The sequence below is a fragment of the Pelobates fuscus genome, chromosome 4 (assembly GCF_036172605.1).
Source record: "Pelobates fuscus isolate aPelFus1 chromosome 4, aPelFus1.pri, whole genome shotgun sequence".
Classification (NCBI taxonomy): domain Eukaryota; kingdom Metazoa; phylum Chordata; class Amphibia; order Anura; family Pelobatidae; genus Pelobates; species Pelobates fuscus.
The window spans coordinates 111,966,089-111,990,323 of NC_086320.1; the positions used below are offsets into that span (position 1 = coordinate 111,966,089).

Here is a 24,235-nt window from a genome sequence, read left to right on the forward strand (position 1 = left end):
GTCGCCAAAGGGGGGGAGTAAGGAGGGAGGACCACTAGAGGGGAGGAGGGTAAGGACCACGCGGGAGGAGGAGGGAAAGGTCCGCTGATGGGGGGAAGAAGGTAAGGACCACTGGAGGAGAGTGGGGGGGGGAGAGGGTAAAGACCACTGAGGGGGAGGGGGGAAAGAGGATAAGAACTACTGGGGGGGGGAGAGGGGAAAGACCACGAAGGGGGGGGAGGGGAAGTACCACTGACGGGTAGAGGGGGAAGTGAGAACACCACCAAGGGGGACTGCAGAGGGACAGGGGGCCAAGGGAGAGCACTAAGGGACAGGAGATGGGGAGAGAGCACCAAGGGGCAGGAGGGGAAAACACTGAGGGACAGGTGGGAAGGGGAGATCACTGTTTTCCAGAGCTTCCCGACGGTATCCTTTGACCACTCCACGATCCGCAGTAGGTGCGCCGCGACGTAGTATTGGTAGAAGTCTGGGAGGGCTATTCCCCCCCCTGTTTTTGGGGCGAGTTAGTGTGGTGAATTTCAATCTAGGTCTACCCCCATTCCATACGTATTTGGTCATCTCCGATCTAAGGGACCCGAAGAATGTCTTTTGGATCGCTATGGGGATGGCCTGGAGGAGGTAGAGGAGACGTGGGAGGAAGTTCATTTTCAGGACCTGGACTCTTCCCAGCCAGGAGATGTGTGGGAAGGACCATTCTCGCATGTCTCTTTGGAATGATTGTAGTGTGGTCGTGAAGTTTTCTTTGTATAAGTCCTCACTATGTCTTGTCAGCCATATCCCTAAGTACCTAATTTTGTGTTCGGCCCATTGGTATGGGAAGCTGTTTCGTAGGGGCTCTGTTTGTGTGGCATTTAAACTGACGTTGAGAATGAATGATTTCCCGTGGTTGATTTTTAGATTTGATATGTTCCCGAATTCCCTTAGTTCTTTCTGCAGGTTTGGAAGGGAGATCTCGGGTTTGGTCACCACAAAGAGCATGTCGTCCGCGTACGCGGCGACCTTGTGGTGCACTTGCCCTGTTTCCACTCTGGTGATGTCCGTGTTGTGTCTAATGTGTGAGAGGAACGGTTCTAGTGCTAGAACAAATAAGAGCGGGGAGAGGGGGAAACCCTGTCTCGTGCCGTTGTGTATGGTGAAGGTCTCCGTGGGTGCTCCATTAACTATTACCTGGGCTGTCGGTTCCCGGTAAAGTTCCTCTATCCACCTTCTCAGGTAAGGTCCTAGTCCTGCTTGGGCCAGCACTTCGAAGAGGTATACCCAACAGACCCTATCGAAGGCCTTCTCTGCGTCAGTTGACAGGAGAAGAAGGCCTTCCCTCCTACCTGTACTACCGTGCATGAGGGTAAGCGCTCTGATGGTATTGTCGCGGGCCTCACGTCCCGCCACAAACCCTACCTGGTCCGGGTGGACCAGCGATGGGACATGTTTTGTGAGCCGTGTGGCCAGGATCTTGGCCAGTAGCTTGATGTCGCAATTGATGAGCGATATGGGCCTATAGTTACTACATTGTTCCCTGTCTTTACCGTCTTTGGGGATTATGGAGATATGCGCCGCTAGGGCTTGTTTAGGGATATTGTGTCCCTCTCTGACTGCATTAAAGGCTTCTACCATTGGTTGGTATAAGTCTTCAGCATAGGTCTTGTAGTATTTGGTCGGTAGGCCATCCGGCCCTGGGCTTTTACCTGTCTTGGTTTGCTTAATTGCCATCGCTAGTTCCTCTGTCGTGATGGGCATGTCTATCATGTCTGCTATGTCTGGGTCCAAGGTCGGCAGTGGGTGTTCAGTTAGGTATTTCCTGATCGCTTCGTGCAGGCGGGCTTTCGCCTTTTGAGTATGTGGTTGTGGCAGCGTGTACAGGTCCGAGTAATATGTGCGGATGGTGTTTTGTATGTCTTTCGGGAGATGGTGTAATTTCCCTTGTTTGTCTCGAATCTTGTCAATGTAAGTGTGTTGTCTCTGTTTTTTTAGCATCGCAGCTAGGAGCTTGCCGCTTTTGTTTCCCTGTTGTGCAAAGAGGGCCTTATGTCTTATTGCTTCTCTGTGGTGTTTGGTGTGTAGTAGGGTGGCGAGCTCTCTCCTTAGTTGAAGAAGTCGTGATTGGTGTGTGTTGTCAGGTGTTAGTTTGTTTTGTTCGTCAACCTTGTGGATATTGGACAGTAGGTCGTTTAACCGTGCCTCGGTCCGTTTCTTTAGTAGTGCCCCCTGTTGTATGTAGTGTCCCCTTATCACGCTTTTGTGCGCTTCCCAACGGATTGTCGGGGAGGTCTGTTCGGCCGTGTTGAGTGTGAGGTATTCTTTTATTTTCTCGCCTATGAAGCCCGAGATCTCCTGGTTAGCTAGGAGGTACTCATTGAGTCTCCATTTCGGGTTTGTGGGACGGTAAAGTGGTGATGTCAGGGTTAGTAATACTGGGGCGTGGTCCGACCAGGTGGCCCCACCGATTGTGACTGTAGTCACCAGGGGAAGGTCGTGGTGCGTGGTATAGACATGGTCTATCCGAGAGTAGGAGTTATGCGGTTGGGAATAGAAAGTGAAGTTCCTTTCATCTGGGTGGTGGGCTCTCCAGCAGTCAACTAGGCGTTGGCTACGGAGAAGGGATTTGATGTGTTGTAGGTGTTGTGTGGGGACATGGGAGACGCCCGATGAAGTGTCCCATGCCGGTTCTAGAGCTATATTAAAGTCCCCCCCTAGAATGAGAGTCCCTGCCGTGAAGTGTTGGAGCTTGCGTAGTGTCTGTTTGAGAAAGCGCGCTTGTTGTTTGTTTGGTGCATAGATGCTTGCGAATGTGTATTGGTGTCCCGCAATTGTCCCTTTGAGGAACAGGTATCGACCTTCGTCGTCGGTCATGCATCCCCCCTCCTGGAACGGCAGCCTTTTGTGAAGGAGTATCGCTGTCCCCCTGGCTTTACCGCCATGGTAGTCGCTGTAATACCCTTGGCTATAGTGATGGTTTGTTAGTTTGGGTCTTGCCCCTTTTTTGAAATGGGTTTCCTGAATCATGACTATTGAGGCCCTGTGTCTGTGGAAGTCTCGTAGGGCCCCCGTCCTCTTTTCCGGTTTGTTCAGTCCTTTAGCATTTATTGTGAGGACACGTAGTTGGTCGGGAGTCAGCGTCATGTCGTGCGGTCGGTCCGTGTCCGGACGGGTTTAAGGGGGGTGTCTCCGTCCGAGGTCTCTGTCTGTCGGGTAGGCACGTCGAGTCTCGGGTGTGTCGGGGAGGGTACTGTCAGAGGAGTGGGTGTTAGGGTGGGGATGGAGGTGGTATGGGGGTTCGGGTGGAAGGGTGAGTGGTGGAGGAGTGAAAGTGCCTCCGGGAGTCTCGTCACTACCTAATGACGATGAGGTATAGGCGTCGGTGAGCCTCACTCCACCGCACCTCCAGAGGTGTCAGTGGGCGGTTCGTTACCTGGTTGGCGCCTCCCTGTAGGGCGTCGGTTGGGCGTCCGGTGTGTCGAGTCGGTGTCCCTGTGGCGCGTCAGGTCACGTGGCTTCCCTATGTGGCTCGTCTTTGTTCGTTTGATATGTGCGTTTCTGTCGTCCCCGCCTCGGGGTGTAGTGGCCTTAAGGCCTGTATGGGTGCGTGTCGTTGAGTGCCTTAAGTCAGCGTGTGGCTGGTCTGTCATTTGTAATAAGGTCGCTTTAATATGGCAGTGGTATAACAGGTTACATATCACAACAGGTGAAAACAGGTCTAAACAGTTCTAAACAGTTTGTAAACTTCACTAGATCGTGTACATTTCGCCCCCCCCCTTCCCCCAAAACCCACACAATTCCCCCACCCGGTGGTTGAACATAACAAGGCCGTCTGGGTCAGGTAGTGCTCGAGGTTCTGGGCCTCTCTATCCCGTGTCGTGAGCGGCACCCCCGACTGGGTCTATGCGTGTGGAAGGTTGGGACCGAATTATGGGTGTCTGAGACCCAGGGCGGTTTTAGTAGGGAAGCAGTACGGGTGGTTTGGCTATGCTAAGAGGATGATCACCAGGGTGCATACCCTTTGTTGGCCCCGTCCCCTTCCCACATTCATAAAGCAGATATTCTTGCAATCCCCCCTTCTGGGTCTTCCGTATCACCCGTCTACTCATCGTCTGCTCTACAGAGTTTGGTCGTTTGTTCCTCCCCTCCCAGGTGTGCCCCACCAGCGGAGCCCCCCGCCTGCTCCCCGAGGTTCGTCACAGGTCGGGCGGGCTCCGGCGGTGGGGCCCAGCCGGGATACGGGGCCGCCCTGTGTTATGCCATCTAAGGTTGGATAAGTTTGCGAGCTTGTTCTCTTCCCAATAGTGGCCCTCCCCAGTTGGACCCTGTTGTCCCTGACTATTCAGCTAAGTGGTGGAATCTGGAGTCCGGAGCAATGTCCTGGTATCGCATTGTCCTTTATACTCTGCGGGCAGAACATGTCTGCCTGTGTCTCTAGTTCCCTGTGGCCCTGTAAGTTCTGAGTGTCTATCGCCCGTTGGGCTGTATACTTGCGTTTCAGACGTGCGGGGTATCTTTAGTCTCTTGAAGCGGGGGTGGGCGACTGTGAGCTTGGTTGCGGTCGGTCTCCCGTGGGATCCGGGGGTGGAGGGTTGCGGTTGTCTTCTTATGCGTTGGCTCCCGAGGGACGAGTGGCCTGTTGCCTCGTCCTCCGGGTTCTGGGAGGTTGCTGTGCCTGGCGGTGTGTCTCAGGAGCAAAGTTATAGAAGGCCATTGGGTCCGGCCAAGTCATGTGTAGTGGGGGTAGTTGTAGTTCCTTCATGAGGTCCCCTAGATCTTCTTCTTTCCTCGCCGTGAGAGGGCCAGTCGGTGTGGCGATTTGAAGTCCTGTTGGGAAGTTCCAGCGGTATCTGATCCGGTTGGCCTGTAGCACGTGTGTGAGTGGGCGCATGGCCCGCCTGTACGCCAATGTTGCCGGCGATAAATCAGGGTATAGCTGTATGTCGTGGCCATTATGTGAGACTTGTTTCTTGTCCCTAGCGCTTCTCAGGATGTCTTCCTTTTCTTGAAAGTGGTGTAGGCAGCAGATAACATCCCTAGGGGGGGAATCTGGAGGTCCCCTAGGTCGGAGGGCTCTGTGGGCCCTGACAAAGATGATGGGCGTCTCGGTTGGCCTCTGCAGGAGGGAGTTAAATATTTCAGTTAGGGTGTCACGTATTGGGGCAGTTTGGTCTAGATCTTCTGGAAGGCCCCTAATTCTTATGTTTTGCCGCCTCCCTCTGTTATCCAGGTCTTCAACGTGGAGGGCCATTTGGCGGATTTGGGCTGCTTGCTTCTGTATGATATCTGCGGCTGTATTTTGCGCTGCCACTACTTGGTCACACTCTGCCTCCAGTTTGTTTAGCTTGTGATGGATTCCTTGTATGTCTTCTCTTAGGGCTTGAAGTTCACCCTTTAAGGAGTTATGTAGTGCCGTGTTGGCCTCTTTTAAGTCGGCTTTAGTGGGTAAGCTGCTAATTAGTGCTACCCAGTCTGGCTGGAACTGGGCCTGGGGTGGATTAATTCCGGGCTGTACCTGTTGTGGATGTTCGCCCTGCGGTGAGGACGGGCGTGGTAGGCCCGAGGCTTCTGCGCCGCTGGAGGCCTGTGCGGTGTGGTCGGCCGGGGTAGTAAGGTATTGGCGCATACCTGCCGGTTGAGAGTTCCTCGGTGTGCCGGTGGTTGAGGCAGCCTGCTGTTGTTTGGTGTTTTTCCCCATTTTTCTGATGTTTAGTGCTTGTTTAGCGGGTTTTAGCTGTGAGCCTGGAGGGAGCCCTCGTTTCACGCCGCCATCTCGTCCGGCGTCCAGGCCACGCCCCTATATTACATTTTTTTAAGTTACATTTTCTGCTGTGAATACCAAATCAGAAACTAAATTTCTTCTATCTGTTGTGTTGTACTTTTTACCTCCAGTTTCTCAGATTGCCTCAATATTACACATACAAATGCTTCTTCATCTCCACTCTATTGCATTATGGCTTACTTGTTTCCAGTATTTTTATTTGTAAGTTTAGCCCCAGGGACAGATTTCTCACTAGACAGACGAGGGGGTTAAATGCCCCATTCCCACCTCCTGCCCAGTGCCTGCTTTATCTAAACTGGCACAGAGTCCACAACTCTGGGATCGCTGGCTTTAGTCTAAAGGAGCTTGATTTGTGCAGGCATGTCCAATCAGACTGAACACAGCGATCTCCTAGAGGGAGTCCAACTCAGAAATGATACTACGCATACTGGTACACACACGCATACATACATAAATACATACACACAGACATTTACACACACTGGTACACATGTGCACACACTCGATATGTGTGCGTATACATACAACAACTTTTATCATATTTAAACGGTCATCATTTTTTTTTTTTAATTAGATATGAAGATGGAATTAGGGAACGTTTGAGTATTCTGTGCATACAGGTGCTTGTGATTAAATCTGGTCCTGGTAGTTGGTAATCAGATAGCATTAACAAATGTTTGTCTTAATTATCTAACATGTTGTTAACTCCTTACAACTTATTGAATACAAATTGTGGGCTGCTGTAGGACATTGTACCATACTTGCAAATAAATTAGCTGGAGTTTTTGGAATTTTAAAAATGTTTTAATTTGCAATTACTACCCCAGTTTGGCGTACGGTAGATTAACATTAATAAAGCTTTCTGTTTTATGAATTGTGTCACAACTGTAACTGTTTTGTCATTTTATTTTTCTAAAGGTAACGACATGTGGATTGTCATTGTTCTTCTTTGAAATCTCCTTGACAGTACCACTAATGCTATGGTAAGCTCTCTTTACGATACTAATTGCCTTAATCAATTTTAATGTTGCAAATTAAATTGGAATGCCGTTAGAATATTTATGTAATATTAAATCAATTAACTTTTAACTTTTGTCAAGTTGGTTTTTACCCTTTTCTTCCTGCTGTTTTGTTTACAATGAATAGCTGTCTCCACTAATTAGATATGTCTGTATTGATCGATCCAGCATATCTATATTACACATTAAACACTCCTCCACTATTTCATTTAACACATACACAAAGTCTAGATTTGGCTGAGTGATTTTATTTTAAAATTGGGAGAGGGGATATCTGTAAAGTGGTAATTATGACTGTCTTGAAATGCTGAATCTCGCCAAAACATCATAGGATATGTAGGGAAACAGTGTAATGTGTTGTTTTTCTGATCGGAGTAGTGGTGTTATGTATTGAGGTGCCCACATATTCATAGTTAGGAAAACTTAGTTCCTTGATGTATCTTGATCGTTCATACATTAACCCCATTAAGGACTAAACTTCTGGAATAAAAGGGAATCATGACATGTTACACAAGGGGTGTCCTTAAGGGGTTAATGAGTAAACGGTAGAAAAAAATGCCTTGAAGGGGACTTTGGGCCTGCTCATTTTTTGGAAGGAAGACTGGGATGGAGCATAGGATATAGACTTTTTCTCTTTCATCAACTTCTTTTAATCCTTTTAAGCTTAGTGACTCTGCTTTTAAATATGGACTAGATTTTTAACAATAAAAGTGTACAACCGGTAAAATTTTAATTGTACACATGAGACAGTCAAGCATTAACTAATAGTCTTCGGATTCCTGCCAAGCCTTCAGAAGACAGACTTTCTTAATGTAATGTCCTGTCCACTTGATGCTCATTGGACTTTTGCAGTGTTTCATTGTGACATCATTCCACTGTGACATAACTCAACTCTTCTTATATGTCAGTTTATGGTTTCCATGGAAACTGCATTATGTCTGTACTTCTTCATGGTAACTGTGTTGCAGCCCACATGTTAGGAACCACTAGCTCATTCTGCTGAGTTGAGCAACTTTCACCATGGCACCGTCCTAGGATGTCACCTTCCCAACAAGTTGGTTTGGTCAAGTTATAATCTAGAGTTGCTCTTGTCGACTGCAAGCGCTATCAATATTTCTTTTCATTTAAACCAATAGCAACGAAATGTTCATACAGCAGGATTTTCTAGCCACGATGCCTGTGAATATTGATACTCATTATTTGAAGTGAGCTATTTAACAAGCAAGATTCCACTGGCACGTGGCACGTGGTATATGGCAGATATGCTTCAACTGTTCAGTTATTTTTTTTAATGACTGGAAGAGTGGAATAATATTTAGGGGAGAGGAGAAAGAATCTATTACAGGGTGGAGAAGGGTATGATGTTCAGTTGTACCTATGTGGCTGCACTGTGGTATCAAAATAAAGATTAAACTGCTTCATAAATGCACAAGCTGGGACAGATTTTCTATAAGGCAGAGTAGGCACCTGCCTACAGGCTCATGTCCAGTGGCGTACATACCAGGGTCGCAGGGGTCGCGGCTGCGACCGGGCCCGGCCCACCAGGGGGCCCGGCCGCCCCTGCCACCCGGTATGTACCCACAGGGCCAGCCTCTTCTGCTGGGGGGCCCAGGAGCCGGCCACCTCCGGGCCCCCCGAGGCTGGCCCTGCTGTCACCCGGCTGGCGGGCGCGCGAGGGAGCACTGTCCCCTGGGTGCTCCCTCTTCAGCTCCCTCGCGCACCGCACTGAAACCGGAGCCGGAAGATGACGTCATCTTCCGGCTCCGGTATCAGTACGCGGCGCGCGAGGGAGCTGAAGAGGGAGCACCCAGGGGACAGTGCTCCCTCGCGCGCCCGCCAGCCTGGTAACAGCAGGACCAGCAACACCACTGGACCCCAGGGAATCCCCCCAGCTCTCACACAGGTAAGGAGGCTGGGGGGATTAAATTAAAAAAAAAAAACAGAAAAAACGTGTGTGTCTTTAGTGAGTGTGTTAGTGAGTGTTAGTGAGTGTGTGTGTGTGTTAGTGTTAGTGAGAGTGGTAGTGAGTGAGTGTGTTAGTGAGAGTGTTAGTGAGTGTGTTAATGTTAGTGAGTGTGTTAATGTTAGTGAGTGTGTTAGTGTTAGTGAGTGTGAGTGAGTGTGTTAATGTGAGTGTGTTAGTGTTAGTGAGTGTGTTAGTGAGTGTGTTAATGTGAGTGAGTGAGTGTGTTAATGTGAGTGAGTGAGTGTGTTAATGTGAGTGTGTTAGTGTTAGTGAGTGTGTTAGTGTTAGTTTGTGTTAGTGTGTGTGTGTTAGTGAGAGAGTGTGTTAGTGTGAGTGTGTTAGTGTGAGTGTGTGAGTGTGAGAGTGTTAGTGAGAGTGTTAGTGAGAGTGTTAGTGAGAGTGTTAGTGAGAGTGTTAGTGAGAGTGTTAGTGAGAGTGTTAGTGAGAGTGTTAGTGAGAGTGTTAGTGAGAGTGTTAGTGAGAGTGTTAGTGAGTGTGTTAATGTGAGTGTGTTAGTGAGAGTGTTAGTGAGAGTGTTAGTGAGAGTGTTAGTGAGAGTGTTAATGTGAGTGTGTTAATGTGAGTGTGTTAATGTGAGTGTGTTAGTGTGAGTGTGTTAGTGTGAGTGTGTTAGTGAGAGTGTTAGTGAGTGTGTTAATGTGAGTGTGTTAGTGTTAGTGAGTGTGTTAGTGTGAGTGAGTGTTTTAGTGTGTTAATGTGAGTGTGTTAGTGAGTGTGTTAATGTGAGTGTGTTAGTGAGTGTGTTAATGTGAGTGTGTTAGTGAGTGTGTTAGTGAGTGTGTTAGTGAGTGTGTTAATGTGAGTGTGTTAGTGAGAGTGTGTTAGTGAGAGTGTGTTAGTGAGAGTGTGTTAGTGAGAGTGTGTTAGTGAGAGTGTGTTAGTGAGAGTGTGTTAGTGAGAGTGTGTTAATGTGAGTGTGTTAATGTGAGTGTGTTAGTGTTAGTGAGTGTGTTAGTGTTAGTGAGTGTGAGTGAGTGTGTTAATGTGAGTGTGTTAGTGTTAGTGAGTGTGTTAGTGTTAGTGAGTGTGTTAGTGAGTGTGTTAATGTGAGTGTGTTAGTGAGTATGTGAGTGTGTTAGTGAGTGTGTTAGTGAGAGTGATTGTGTTAGTGAGTGTGTTAGTTTTAGAGTGTGTTAGTGTTAGTGTGTGTGTCCGTTACTGAGTATGTTTGTGTGCGTCTGTCACTGAGTGTGTGTCTGTCAGTAAATGTGTGCGTCTGTTCATGAGAGTGTGTGTGTGTGTGTGTCTAAAGCACTTACCTTTCTCCAGCGCCGGGCTCCCTTGGCGCTGGGGATCTCTCCGTCCCGATCCGCCTCTCAGCTCCGAATGCACATGCGTGGCAAGAGCCACGCGCGCATTCAAACCGCCCATATAGGAAAGCATTACTCAATGCTTTCCTATGGACGTTCAGCGTCTTCTCACTGGGATTTTCACAGTGAGAATCGCAGAAAATCCTCTAGCGGCTGTCAATGAGACAGCCACTAGAGATGGATTAACCCTCAGTGAAACATAGCAGTTTCTCTGAAACTGCTATGTTTTCAGCTGCAGGGTTAAAACTAGAGAGACCTGGCACCCAGACCACTTCATTGAGCTGATTTGATCTGGGTGTCTGTAGTGGTCCTTTAAGTGTATGTGTTTATGCATGCACTGGCGTACATACCGCGGTCGCACGGGTCGCAGCCCTGCGACCAGGTGCCCGCCCGCCATGTGTTGCGGCCCCAGCCCGCGCAGAGTAAGCGCGGGGGGGGGGGCCCCACAGATCAGTTTTCGCACCGGGGCCCCATGGGTTGTGTGTACGCCACTGCTCATGTCCTCCAGGGAGCGAATGTTTTCAGCATTAATGTGCCCTTTTCGAACTTAAGTGGGCTGGTGGGGAGTTAAGTACCAGGATTATTAGCCAGTGGAGCAGAAGGGATAATTTCTCTGCTCACTAACAGTATCTCACAGAGGAAATGCATTGCAGGATGGGCAGGGATAGCTATAAGTGGCGCGCACTGTCTAACAGCTAATGCAGCTCAACAATCATAGGAGGCTGACTGGACTACAGAAGACATAGGAGGTTGAATACTTGGCAAATGATCCTTAAAACTCCACATTCCCTAAACATCCATTTCGAACACTAGATTTACCTGCCCAAACCTAAACAAACCATTTCCTTATTATCAAATGTAAGCAGTCAAAGCATAAACCTGTAACCACATCTTTACCTTAATCCTAGATTTAAGTCCTCTTAAAAACGAAGCATCCCGTGTACCCAGATACTACATTGAACCCTATTCTGATCCTAAACCCAATAATCCTAAACACCTCTTATACCACAACTGTAGCAATGAAGAATTTTGCATTCTGTGTTTACATTCAGCTAACATGAAAATCAGGCCTACTAAGGAATCTGGCCTAATTACTGTTTTTTAATGAATAATTATACGTCGGGCAGGCTGTCTATTCATCTCTCCATATATCTATCTCACTACCTCCTTGTCTATCTAGCAGCATTTCTACAAAACAATCCAATTCAGATGTTTTTAATTTTCAATTCCATCTATAATTAAATATGTAGTCGATTATTGAGCCCCAATAACATATTAACGACTCCAAGAGCCAACGAAGACCTCACAAACAAGTCCCTAAAGATTCATACTTGCATACAAATTGTTGCTATTATACAGTGTACATTGCGTTAAGTGTGTATGCCGTTCTGTTTCAACATAGGAAACTTGCAGATCTGATTGATATCATGGTTATTCTGTGATTGGACCTTCAACAGCTATATGTATGGCACCATGCTAGTACATTTTGAGCAGACTAATTGAGCAATTTATAAGGAGTGTAAAGGGGCATGGCTAAATAGCAAATGTTCTCCCTAGATTTGCCTATATTCTTCTACAATGAATTCATATATATTTTTATCGAGGGGTAGCTGCAGTGTTTACGCCTATAGGTGCCGGAGCTATCAATCTGGATTTGAGTCTGGACGTACAGTCAATATCAGAATATAATCAATGGAAAGAAGACTCTCTTTGAATACAGTCAAAGTACTCTGGTGTTTATGAATGGTGTCTCCTCATTCTGAAGAGAGCTAGTGTCTGACTCACTACATCTGTACATGACTATAACTTGGCATCTTTCCCAGACACAGAGCCCATTCAAAAATCAGAGAGGTCACACACAGGAGGCACTGGCCTTGGCCACAGAATTAACCTTTTCATAGTGGGGGGAAAAGTTACCATTCTCAGTGTGCTGCGAAACCTGTTGACACGTGTTTGTAATTCCTTTAGGTGGAATTCTGTCTACTGTAAATTGCTTTTATTGCCACTCAATTTACCAAGAGCATTTAAATACACTTGCAGCTGCTTGGGGACTAGAGTTCCCATTAACCTTTGCCAGCCAGGAACTCGCCAAATGACGGGTAGATTTGCATGGGATTCAGTGGATCCGTTCACAGCTGAGAGTCCTGTATTTTAAGAATACCATGCCACCCACTTCTGCCTACTTCTAAGGAATTTTCAAAAAACAGACCATATGATCATGCATTTGCTAAATTCTAAGGATTTAACATAAAGAAAGTAGCAGTGAACAGCTCCCTATTTGTGATTTTATCAGTTATGTAAACCCAACTAGGATTAAGGTCTGGTGAAGCCAAGTTGCTCTCCAAGTATCTATATTTATGGTTGTTATGTACTATTCATAGACTTTTATTAAAAGTGATGCTGCACTATAGATCCAGTAGAAATGTGCATATACTGTACTTATTTTAGGATTATTGTGACAAAGTTACTGAACTGTAATGGTTTAAAGGGACTACAGGCAGCCAGACCACTTTATGTCAGTGAAGTAGTGTTGGTGCCATATACCTGTTGTGTTAAGGCTTTGCCATTCTGCAGGGACAGTACCTGTAGTTGCTGTCACTCTGCTATTTGGACGGAAGTGCCTCTAGTGGCAGAGTAAAAAAACAAACCATACAGACTACCTGATTGGTGCAGCACAGCATTTCAAAGTACATGCACACTAGCCTCCCAATATGTTTCTGTGGGAAAGCCTCAGATTGGCTGAGATCATCGCCATGGAGGCAGACTGGTTGGGAAAAGAGCACCACAGCATGGGAGAAAAGGGAAGCGGAATAAGATTTATTTTTATTTTGTTACAAAGTGAAAAGTCACATAGATGTACAGGTGTACAATACTGCATAGTATAACATGCCTACAGTTGTTACTGTGTTTTTCTTCACATTCCGTCTAAATCTTTGTTTTGTTTTTTAGCTATGTGCATACGTTTGATAAGGCAGTCAGGAGCGAGGGCTCATGGCTTAGGAGGCAGGTTTAAAGTGCAGCATTCTGTAAACCATTTATTTTCTTTGAGCATGCAAAATGAAACATTAATGAGGCCAAAACATCAAATGCATTAAAGTTGTATTGGTGCTCAGAGTGTCCCTTTAACATCACAGTGATTGAATGTGAGCATTGAGGGGAAGGAAAAGGGTACTGATGGAATAGCCTGTGTGGGAATCATTTTTATAATAAATTGCATAAGTGCGAGTATAGCGCTCATAAAGAATAGACTACAGGGACTGACTGTAAAGAGTTAGAATACTAAACTAGGATTACTTTAGCTGGATAGCACCGATCCATGTTTTTCAGATAGCCACCTGCATTTTATAGCTATGCTGCACGGCCAGCGGTCTGCATCTTTCCAATGCGCTGCTATGAGACTTTTAGCTTCCAAGAGGATGGAGAGTAGGCGCGAATTTGTGTGTTTTTCTGCTAGGGGTTGTAATCGGATTTAGTAATGCCTCAGAAGTCTACATAAGCAACAACGTGACCGTCTTAAAGCAGTTACAGCAGATGTGTAGCAAAGTCTCCCAGCTGTCTGGTATGGGAGAGTGTGTTGAATGCGACTTTGAAGTGCATAATGTGACCTCTTCAAAACAATTTGTATCCTACCCCCGGAGACTGGCTGCCTACTGGTCATTTATGGATTGCTAATAAAACTTGCTGTCGCTGTTGTGCATAGTCCATTTAGTTCTCTGTTAGCAGTGAACAGGCTGGGGATGGTTCTGGTGTGACCGTAACTCATATAGGACTAATAAGAAATTAGGAGTGATATCAGAAGAGGTATATCCAGATTCAAACGTGGGGAGGTTTCCCAAAGGTTAGTTTTATATTAAAGTTTTGAAGAAATGTAACAGAATTGGTTTCCAAAAGTGGGTTGACCACACCTTTATACTGTGTTAAGTAGTATGGGTGAATGAAGTGCCTCTGATAAAGTGCTGGAATTTAGGTATGTTGGCTGAATTCCAAACTGGTTTTACCACTACCAGTGTATAGGAGGGATTATGTCAATGGCTGTGTAACAGGGAAGATATGAGCAATAACAAGCTATGTGATTTTTTCCAAGTAGCAGCATTTCAGGCTTTGTGTGACCATGGGATGCAAGGAAAGACGAGTGCCAAGGAAATCTTTGGATTAGTAGTGTCAGAGAGTGCTTAATGTGCACTCATTGCTTTGTCTCTGGGGCCTGATCATGCACTCTGATAAGGAGGGAAACCTCATGCTAACAGTGCAGACTAGAAAATCCCTCATTCCCCCGCTTTAAATGTATAAAAGAATAAAGGTCAACTATATCTTTAAATATCCATTTTGTTTCCTTTTCTAAAAATATGGATTCTACTCCTTACCCAATATCATGCGGCATTTACCAGCTTGTAGATTCTGTATAACTGATTGACTATTTTGCCAACCCTACGTAACCTTTCCTTCAATACCGCTCGGCACCAAAACATGGTTTCGCATTCCATGCCTGAAAAATGACTCATCCAGGGTTATTCTACATGAGGGATTTCAAAGTTTAGGCAAAATATCAAAATCTGTAAAATAAATAAATAAATGTAAAAGTAAAAAAAAAAAAATCAGACTACTGAATCTGTCAGTCTTGCTCTCAACTTGTTTAGACTATGTTGAACTATAAACAGAGCAAGCCTGAGATCTGCACAGTACAGGTAGGTGGCGCTGCTGCTGCATGGGACAAGGTTTAAACCCCACTGCAAGTACTCTGGTTTTAAAGGGCATGATGCCCAGACACGTGTCCTTCTCTGAATAAAGTTTGCAAGATTTTCTTGGTAAGCAGCTTTATTGTTTCACACGTAAAATAAGCTTTTTAAGATTGAAATATAAGGCTGTTATTTTAGCTGTGTCAGCTTTTGTGTGGATTTGTGTTATGCAACAATGTGGAACTAGGCCAATTCTCTGCTAGCAAGAAAAATTAAGGGTATGCGGTCCAAAAATTTATGAACATGAAATGAATTTTCGTTTGCAGGGAAAACACTTTTAAATTTTATTACCATTTGGATTTACCTTTGTTATAATCCAGGAAAAAGGCAACGACTGCGTCTAGTTGCTCTTGGCTTGTATTCCCATGATGCTCTGCTGGCCAGAGGTTGCCAATCTTTGTCTGTTATTTCATTTTTATTACTGCAGAGAGCCTGTCTCGGTTGCGCAATACATGTTTACTATGGTTTTATCAGGCATTATTAGTTTTACACGGAAGAGGGTTCAGTACGTTTCGTTTCATTCTGTTGGCAATGCGTCTTGGAAACTGTGTCTTGTTGTCCTAAACTTGTGTATGTTTACTTTCTGGATAAATGGTCAGAAGGTAATCAAAGCTGCATCTTCAGCATGCTGTATCGGGCCTGCCTGGATTTAGCTGTCTAGGACAAGAGATCTCTAGACTTTCTTTAACTTTGTATTCGGAACATTTACCAATATGTTTATCAAGAACATTTAAAACATGATCACTAATAAAATCTTAAAACGTTGGCTGGGTAATGGCTGCTTTGCTATCACTGGTATTACTGGTACCTTACTTGTAGGTGATGGAGGAGAATCTGCATTTAATACAGTATATAATTGTTTGAATATGATTTAGTAGAAGATGGCCTAACCCTTATGAATTGTACTTTAAAGACACCCATTTATTTCCCAGACCACTAGGAAATCTGTATACAACTTGAATGAAAATATTACAAAACAATATGCTGTCGGTAGTTTCAGTCATCACTTTTGGTCCATCCTCCAAGGGATGGACCTGACTCGAAGCTTGTAGACACAATGATGTTTACTGTTAATGGGAGGTATAAGGGGTGAGATAGAGGGCTGTGTTGTCGTAACCCTCTTCACCAACATTGGTGAAGATTGGTATAACCAATCAAATGAATACCAATGGCAGGAGGCCTTTTCCGTTTAAGATGAGACATGTATGGGGCACGTTGTAATGTTGGGATAGACCTTGGAAAGGGGTTTCCTCTCCTCTGCCTTTACATTGGGTAAGGAGGATGATTGGGAAGGGCTTTCAGTATATATCATTGCAGCACTGAAACATGCGCCAATTCTTTGGGTTCCCACTATGTTTTAATTTAATCTTAATTTGTATTTGTTTGTTCAGCTATGTAGAGATACTGCAGAGTTAGTTTATCAAGATAAGTAAACAGGTCAGAAAACTCCCAATAATGCAGCCTTCGGATATTTGATAATCACCATAACGGCCTGCATTTAAACTTAATAAAGAGAAAGTTCCCATCTGCTGACCACTAAACAGTAGGTCAATACATGTGAAATCCAATATAAATAACATTTTAAAAAACAGTTATCTGGAAGAATGCTCCACCTTTAATTAAAAACTCATCTTTATTTCCATAGTGTTAAAATCAGATCACTGACTGACAGTGTTTCAGGCTCAAAAAATATTGGATCAACAGCAATCACAGTTTAGGTGTCTCTGTCTCAGGACAGTCAACCTCTAAAAGAGCTGCAGAGGTACTTATGAGGATAGTCTGGACCCTATAGCAAATTAGATGCAATTAGTGATTGTAGCAAGGAATATTGACTCTTTGGATAAGATGGGGTTGTTTCTTTAATCCATGCCCTGCTTTGGGTACCTTTACATACTGCACTTAGGGGTGAGGGAGCAACTGAATAGCACAGAAACACTCTTATAGAGGCACCCAGACCACTTCATCTTATTGAAGTGGTCTGGGTGCAGTGCACCTGTCCCCTGTCTCAGAGAAACTGTAGTGTTTACATTACAGGGTTAGGACAACCTCCAGTGGTGAAATGCACAGAAATTAACACTTTGCATGAGGACGTCCTGTGTCGTCAAAATCACCATAGGATAGCACTGATTTAATGGTTTTCTATTGGGTGTGTGCATTGCTTGCTGCCCTTGCGCCTTATGTTCTCCCATTGCCGTAATGTTGCTGGAGGAGGAGACCTAGTCAGTGCCAAGGCACCCCAGCGCTGGAAACGCAAAATGAAAAAGGGTTATTTAAATCTCTCCAATAAAAATACACGTTCATTTAAGTTAAATGTTTTCACTGTTATCAACACTTTTTAATGTTTATGTAATAATCTTGTTACTCTTGCCTCCACAGTTTCTTGACATGTGGTGTTGGAGAAGCTCTGCTCGTCTATTCTGAGAGAACTGGGATTTAAAGGGAATGTGTGGGCATCATGCCAATATCAGAGCGTCTTCGTGTCTCTGTACATCTTTTAAGATTCGCATGTAAGCCACACCAGACTTTTTCTACCATCGGAGAACAACAGGTGATTAAGGAAAGCAACAGTAATGGAGTTGCCAGAATAACAACTGAAGCAAAGTTCAACATTCCACAGGTTATTAGCTGTGGCTATTGGCCCTCCTCCTGATGTGGTCTTATTCCAAGGAACAAAAATCTGTATTCTTACACGTTGTGAACTTGCTGTGGCATGCAGTTCTCCAATGCATTCCTTGCCTGTATTCATGGACCTGTGTATCGTTTGAACCACTGTTGTGTTTAGGAATTAAAGATGGACATACTTTCCCCTGGTCAGAAGAACCAGGAGATCAGGACAGTTGAATGCCTGTGCGGTTGTTATGATTGTAGCAGGAGTTCAGAAGCTGCTTCACATATTCATTTTAATTAGAGCATGGGAGTCCCTCTTAATAATATATTTATAAAGCTAAGTCATGGAAGGCTAAAGAGCCTAAAACCTCAAGTAAGCAATCGAGAAATGGGAACTTTTCATAGAACTGTTCAAAGAATGTCCATATTCTTTGGATCCTTTGTCTATTTTATTATATGTTTGTGTTTATCACAATCAAGTTACTTGCGATTTACACTTGTCTAAAATCACAATCATGCACACCTTGATTTAAATGTAAATTTAAAAAAAAAATATGGAGCAGGGCTGGTATGATTGGAGTCAAGATTGCATGGTTACTGTATGCAGTCATTATTAGATTAATCAAACAATAATTGGTATAAACAAAATACTAACCAGAATTGGCAGTTTATAGTGACTCTGCCTCCTTATGTGCATAGCAAGTCAGTTGTCTGGATCACGAGTCATAGTTTATACATACAAATTAAAAAAACAAACAATTTTTTATTTTTCAGTGCCAAATGCCATGTTGCTGCACTAGATAATTTCCGTCCATAAACTTGATGATATAATAAACTGTATTTATGACCAGTCGTAAGTAAACTCCCTTAATCACCATTCTGCATAAATCATGGGCCGAATGGTTCTTATCTGCCGTCACATTCTATGTTTCTATCAGTGATCTAAGATAAGGAGGTTAATGTGCTGCAATGCCAGTATTTTAGTTGCTAGTTCGCTGTGTGTCTGTTGTTAGAACAAAGTTCTGCTGCGTCCATGTTAGAGAGAACGCAAAATTATGTATTTTAAAGATCACTGTATGATATGTACTCCCCATGTGAGTAGTATGGTAAAATAATTCTGCACTTTGTTTACTTGGTGGAGCAAATGTTAAAGGGACACTGTAGTCACCAGAACAACTACAGCTTATTGTATTTCTTCTAGTGTGTATATTCCGTTGCTGCAGGCTTTGTGCAGTAAACAGTCTTTTTTCAGAGAAAATGAAGAGTTTACATTACAGCCTAATAATAACTCCAGTGGCCACTCCTCAGATAGCTGCTAGAGGTGCTTATTGTGGCAGTGCTGCACAGTGTGCAGCATGGACATTCAGTGTCTCCATTGTCTGCATGGAGAAAGTGAATTTTCCTCATAGAGATGCATCTCTATGTGGAGATGCTGATTGGCCAGGGCGGCGTATGGCTCCATCCGCGACCTGCCTCTTTAGCTCAGATCATCAGAATTGGCAATCTTAGCCAACCCAATGCATTTTCCTATGGGAAAGCATTGTAACTGGCCGACAACATCATTTCTGATGTCAGCCAATGAGGCAGATCCGGGGCAGAGCCAGCATCAGCAGACTGGAATAAAGGTAAGACTTTATTATATTTAGGGGCAAGATAGTATTGTTTCCTAACCCTATAGTGTTCCTTTAATTGTTTGATTGAGACAAATCTCATTATGTATGGCAAGTCCAGAATCTTCGAAGGGCCACTTCCAGGTTATATAACTTATATTTGTTGGAGGAAGATTAGACCCACTCTTTAACCCCTAACTGTCCTGCTTATCACTATTTGTTTTCCTGTCCCTTCTGTTCTCTTGTGGCTCCTCTCACCCATTCTGAGTATTTAGTTTCCTTTTCTTGCATTCTTTGGTCTACAAGTGTATTTCCAATAAATACCAGTGGTTACACGTTTGTTCATTTCCCCCTCTCTACTTTCCTCTTCAATATAGTACACTTTTTAAAGTTTTAACTTAATTTGGTTCCTAAATAGGCCCATCCACAACTAGTAAACTTTAACATTGCACATTAAAGATAATTGATCTATTCTTGGTTGGAGGGTGCGCTTTGTAACACGTTACGCAGTTTTTTTTATGTCTGTCTTTGCAAAGACCTTCCCCTTAACGTTGCAATGAATGCACATGGTGTCTTTTGGAATTGATTGTAAAATTCAATGTAAAGCAGACCTATTCAGGATTCTAACAACTCAATTAGGGTGAAACTAAGAATAGAATTTCCGATATGCATTGAAAATGGTGGGGGGGAGGTGTAGAGAAGCATGTGTGTGTTGGTGTTTTTCAAGTGAAGGGAAATAAAAGGTGTAAATGAATACAATGCTCTCTCCAAACCTAAAGAGGCCAGAACTACAGCTTAATGTTGTGGTTCTGGTGGCTATAGCCTGTCCCTGCAGACTGAGCACTGTAAACACTGCCTTTTTAGAAAAAAGGCAGCGTTTAAATTGCTGCCTATTAACACCTCTAGTGGGAGTCACCCAGAAGGCCACTAGAGATGCTTCCTAGTCCAGTGCTGGCATTTAGCATATCCATGCTCTGCCCAGAGAAACAGGAATTTACTCATAGAGGTGCAGTGTCGCAGCACAGCGTTTTTGCTGCACATGTGCAATAGCCTAATGCTCTCCTACGGTAAAACATTCGATTGTCTGAGATAATCAAGATTGATCTCAGCCATGGTGGCAGAGCCAGCCGCGGCAAGACCTGCGCTGCCTGTGAGAAAAGTGGCGTAAAACCACCTTTCTACAGAGATCAGTGGGGGCTAGTCACCTAAGCAGCCACTTCAGGACTGTATTGTACAGGTTTGTATTCCTGACACTATAGTGTTACTTTAAATGTGCATCAATGTGAATGTTAACATAGTCCCTTTTACCCTATGTAGCTGTCAAATTTGTATTAATATCACTGTTCCCTGTATAAATCCTGCTTGATAACCACAGAAAGTGGGATAGTTTAATATGTAGGAAATGTAATGTCTTAAGAGACTGCTCCTTGTTTGTACCAGTAATGAGAACTTCAAGAGGAAATCTCATGGACCATGTTAGAAACTTAAACGTAACCACACAATAAATCACAGCAGGTTTAGACTTGACTTGAATCTACTATTTCCTCCAGGAGTCCAGCCAATTCATGAAAGGTCTGTATGAATTTTACAGAGACAGGGAAGATGGATAGCACTTGGCTCGTGTTCCGCCCAGTTTTAGAACTTTAGACCATATTTCATCAGTTTTATTTTCCAGATGGATATAACAAATTAATTGAAAATACCCTTTATTAAGAAACCATTTTTTTCTTTTATACCTTATTTGTAGAAAGAACTGGAGGAAATAGGATATATTACATGCTTTCCAAGTTGCGTATGATAGCTCCTGCTGGGATCTCCAATGTTTTAAAAATAATATTTTTATTTCTCAAATAGTGCTTTTCATGTACAATCTTCTGTTTACGAAAATGGACAGATTAATGGAGTATGCAGAAATATTTTTTTCACCAACAAACAGTAATTGCAACCTATGTTATATGGAATAGACAGGGGAGATTTGACTTCTTTTTTCTTCTACATAAAAACTAGAATAAAATGGAAATTATATCTTTAAGCATTCTGTAAAATGTCCTTCAACACTTGCAATGTATGGATGCAGAATTTCTGAAAAGCACCTGTAAAATAAAAGATGCACATTATAGTAGTGCTAGGTTCTAGACATTAAAAACATATTTTGTAATAATACCAAGGAACATTCCAAGCACCATAACCATTACAGACTGCTGTAGGGATTATGACCGAGGAGAGCCCCAATACGGTCACACGGTAAGATATCGAACCATTTTAATACAGTGTGACAACTTACCTGGTTCCCACCAGGCACCCATACCGCATCCTATCGTCTCCTACATGGTTGATGCAGGACACAGCTCAGCTGATGTCCTCAGCCAGTGAGTGGATTCCTTATAAACATCCAAAGGTGTACACACACTCACTCTATATGCATACTCAGGTGTATCAAGCATCTAGCCATGCAGTCAGCATTTACAAACATTTGTGAAAAGAATGGATCGCTCTGAAGCGCTCAGTGAATTCATGCTTGGCATTGCATTAGGATGCTACGTTTGTAATAAGTCAATTTGAAATTTTATTCCTGATAGATATTTCACAGGAAGCTTTGAGGAACAGCAGCAACTCCACCACAAAGTGGAAGACCACAGAGCTGGGTCACAGAATGCTGAGGTGCCCACTGCGTAAAACTCACCAACGCACTATAGCTGAAGAAATCCCAACTTCCACTGGCATTAATATCAGCACAAAAACAGGCGCTTCAAAGAATGGACTTCCATGGCCAAGCAGCAGCATGCAAGCATCATATCACCCAGTACAATTCCAAGCATTGGGTTGAGTGGCATAAAGCACGCCTGTAGCGGACCACGGGTAACCCGACTGGTTACCTTAGTTAATTCCTTCCTCCAGCAACTCCTTGAGTGGTGTAATTCATTCATCCTTTTGGTTACCGAATGTTGGTTCCATTCAGCTGGGAAGTATCCCACCGCTGCCACCAGATGTAGCGGACCACGGGTAACCAGACTGGTTACATCTGCTAGTTCCTTCCTACAGCCACTCGGGAACCATTAACACAAGCAGACATCCATTCCCCCAGTAACCAGACGGAACATAGTTCTGGGAGTCAACTGAGCTTATTCAGACCACACACGGCTTTTATACCCAGTCCCCTATATGGGGTTTACAGTACCATAAAATGGGTTTTAATCCCAGGATCCTCTGTGCCTGAGAGATAATTGCATGAGAAAAACCATTTAATAATCGCTCAGGTACAGAAAATCCACACAAAATATCCAGTACCCCCAAAAGTGTCCCCACCATACTCGGGAACCCCACAAAAAGTACATTCCACAATAGCCCCAATCCAAAGAATTCAGAAGGCTCTTTATTTGGCTCCAAAGTGTGAGTGTCCACTTGGCACCTAAATATACACCATATTAGGTTACAGTGTTGCACTATGTTGTATCATTCTTGTCTCCCCTAGCATGACAAACCCTATATATTGCCATTATGTTGGCTAATGTAGCACTCTTTGTTAAATGACACACGGAATTAAAATTATTTCATTTTATCTTTAGGTTTCCGCTTTTATTGCCATCTCATCCAATGCAGAGATTTGAGCAATAAGACTTCAGAGGCACGATCTATACACAAAAACTGCTTAATTAAGCGAACATTGTTTTGGAGACTTTAATGTCCTTTTTAAATTAAGAATAGCTGGAGGAGATTGCCAGCAATGATGGTCTTGTTTTACCAGCAAAACAGAGTGTTAAACATTACAGCACCTTGCTGTCAAGAATGTTTTGGGACCTGGGAATTTCCACTACTTTACAGACACATAGCCACACTTTTGTTTAGAAAGCATGTCTGACCACAATAGGGAGCAGGAACTGGTTAAAAATGGTGTACAAATAAAATGTGCTATGGTCATGATATCCCTAATAACACCAGGACAGACATACATCCTTGATATTTGTCCATGAGGAATTCAAATACATATTCCATTGAAAAAAAAAAACAACCACAGTAGTTTTACATATTTTGTTTTATTTAACCAGTAAACAGTGGTTTAACTGACATTACAATTTGATAGGTCTAATTTTTGCCTTGGAGCAGAATTATAGCCCACAAAATGATGGATAGTGATGGGATTAATTTTTCCTATCTCTGAAACAGATTTATAATAAACAGTAAAGCATCAGTCAATGTTCTTCTGACCATCCATCAATGGCTATTCTGGTCCAAAGGAGAACCCAGCTACAGGTTGCATAACAGATATGCAGGGTACCTAATTAAAATACTTTTAATCAATCACATCATAAAATTATCAATCAGCCTTTACCAATACTTGTCATTAGGCTAGAATTACAACAATTGTCAGATGTCTCCCAGGAACCAATTTCAGCAAGGAATGGACAATATTAACTCAATTAAGATCATTAAACTTTTGCAAGCTTATCTCCGATGTCAAAGCACCAGCTGAAACGCAAAGCAATGTAAATCACAATTTGTAGCCATTTCAGAAGAGAACATACAAAAATAACACTTTGAGAGAAAATGCATATAAATTAGAACCCCAAACATATTCTAACATGTCATTAAAGGAACCTATGATTACAAAAAAAACAAACCCTCTTTAACATGTTTGAAGGATGCAGCATAATTTCTCGTATTTTAAAAGGTAAAGCATTCAGATTTTCAGTTTTACAGTGAGAGTGAATCTTTGGTCTAAATTCTTTTCGATATTGATAAATTCTAATAAATTCTGATTTTTTTTGGAGATTTTTTTAAATGGTTGAGCAATTTTTAGAGGTTGGAATATATGATCTGTTGCCCCATATGAAGCTCTGATCAATGATTCTGAGCCCTGGACATCTGATTAATAACTGGCAACCAGAAAACATGTAGGGAGACACAGGACTAGTGAGGGTGGCATATACATCCACAGAACATGGCAAAAAAAATGGGCAAGTGGCCCCTTCAGCATGAGAGTGCTATTCATACAAATGCGTATTCTAACACTATCATTAACCGTTTAGGTGACTGGGTCTCCGCTGCCAGGGTTAAAAAGGGGAGTTTTACTTCTCTTTTCTCCCTCACCACGCTGGTCTCCTGTGTTCCGCTGCGCCTCTTTAGCGGAGATCATAGAGATCGATGATCTGAGTGACAGCCTATAGAAGCAGATTAACCCTGCATTGAATACATTGCCATTCCTGCAGAATG

The 24,235-nt window shown here is 43.6% G+C and overlaps 2 protein-coding genes across 2 annotated transcripts in view; one reads left to right on the forward strand and one right to left on the reverse strand.

The window, feature by feature from the left end:
* TMEM241 (transmembrane protein 241) overlaps positions 1-18,324 on the forward strand; it is a 101,333-nt gene extending 83,009 nt beyond the window's left edge. The window contains exons 14-15 of the mRNA XM_063451481.1: positions 6,674-6,738; positions 17,184-18,324. Coding sequence (XP_063307551.1) covers positions 6,674-6,738; positions 17,184-17,244 — 126 coding nt within the window. The 3' untranslated portion in view covers positions 17,245-18,324. The remainder of the gene's footprint in view (positions 1-6,673; positions 6,739-17,183) is intronic.
* RMC1 (regulator of MON1-CCZ1) overlaps positions 1-24,235 on the reverse strand; it is a 359,458-nt gene that overhangs the window by 210,204 nt on the left and 125,019 nt on the right. The window lies entirely within an intron of this gene.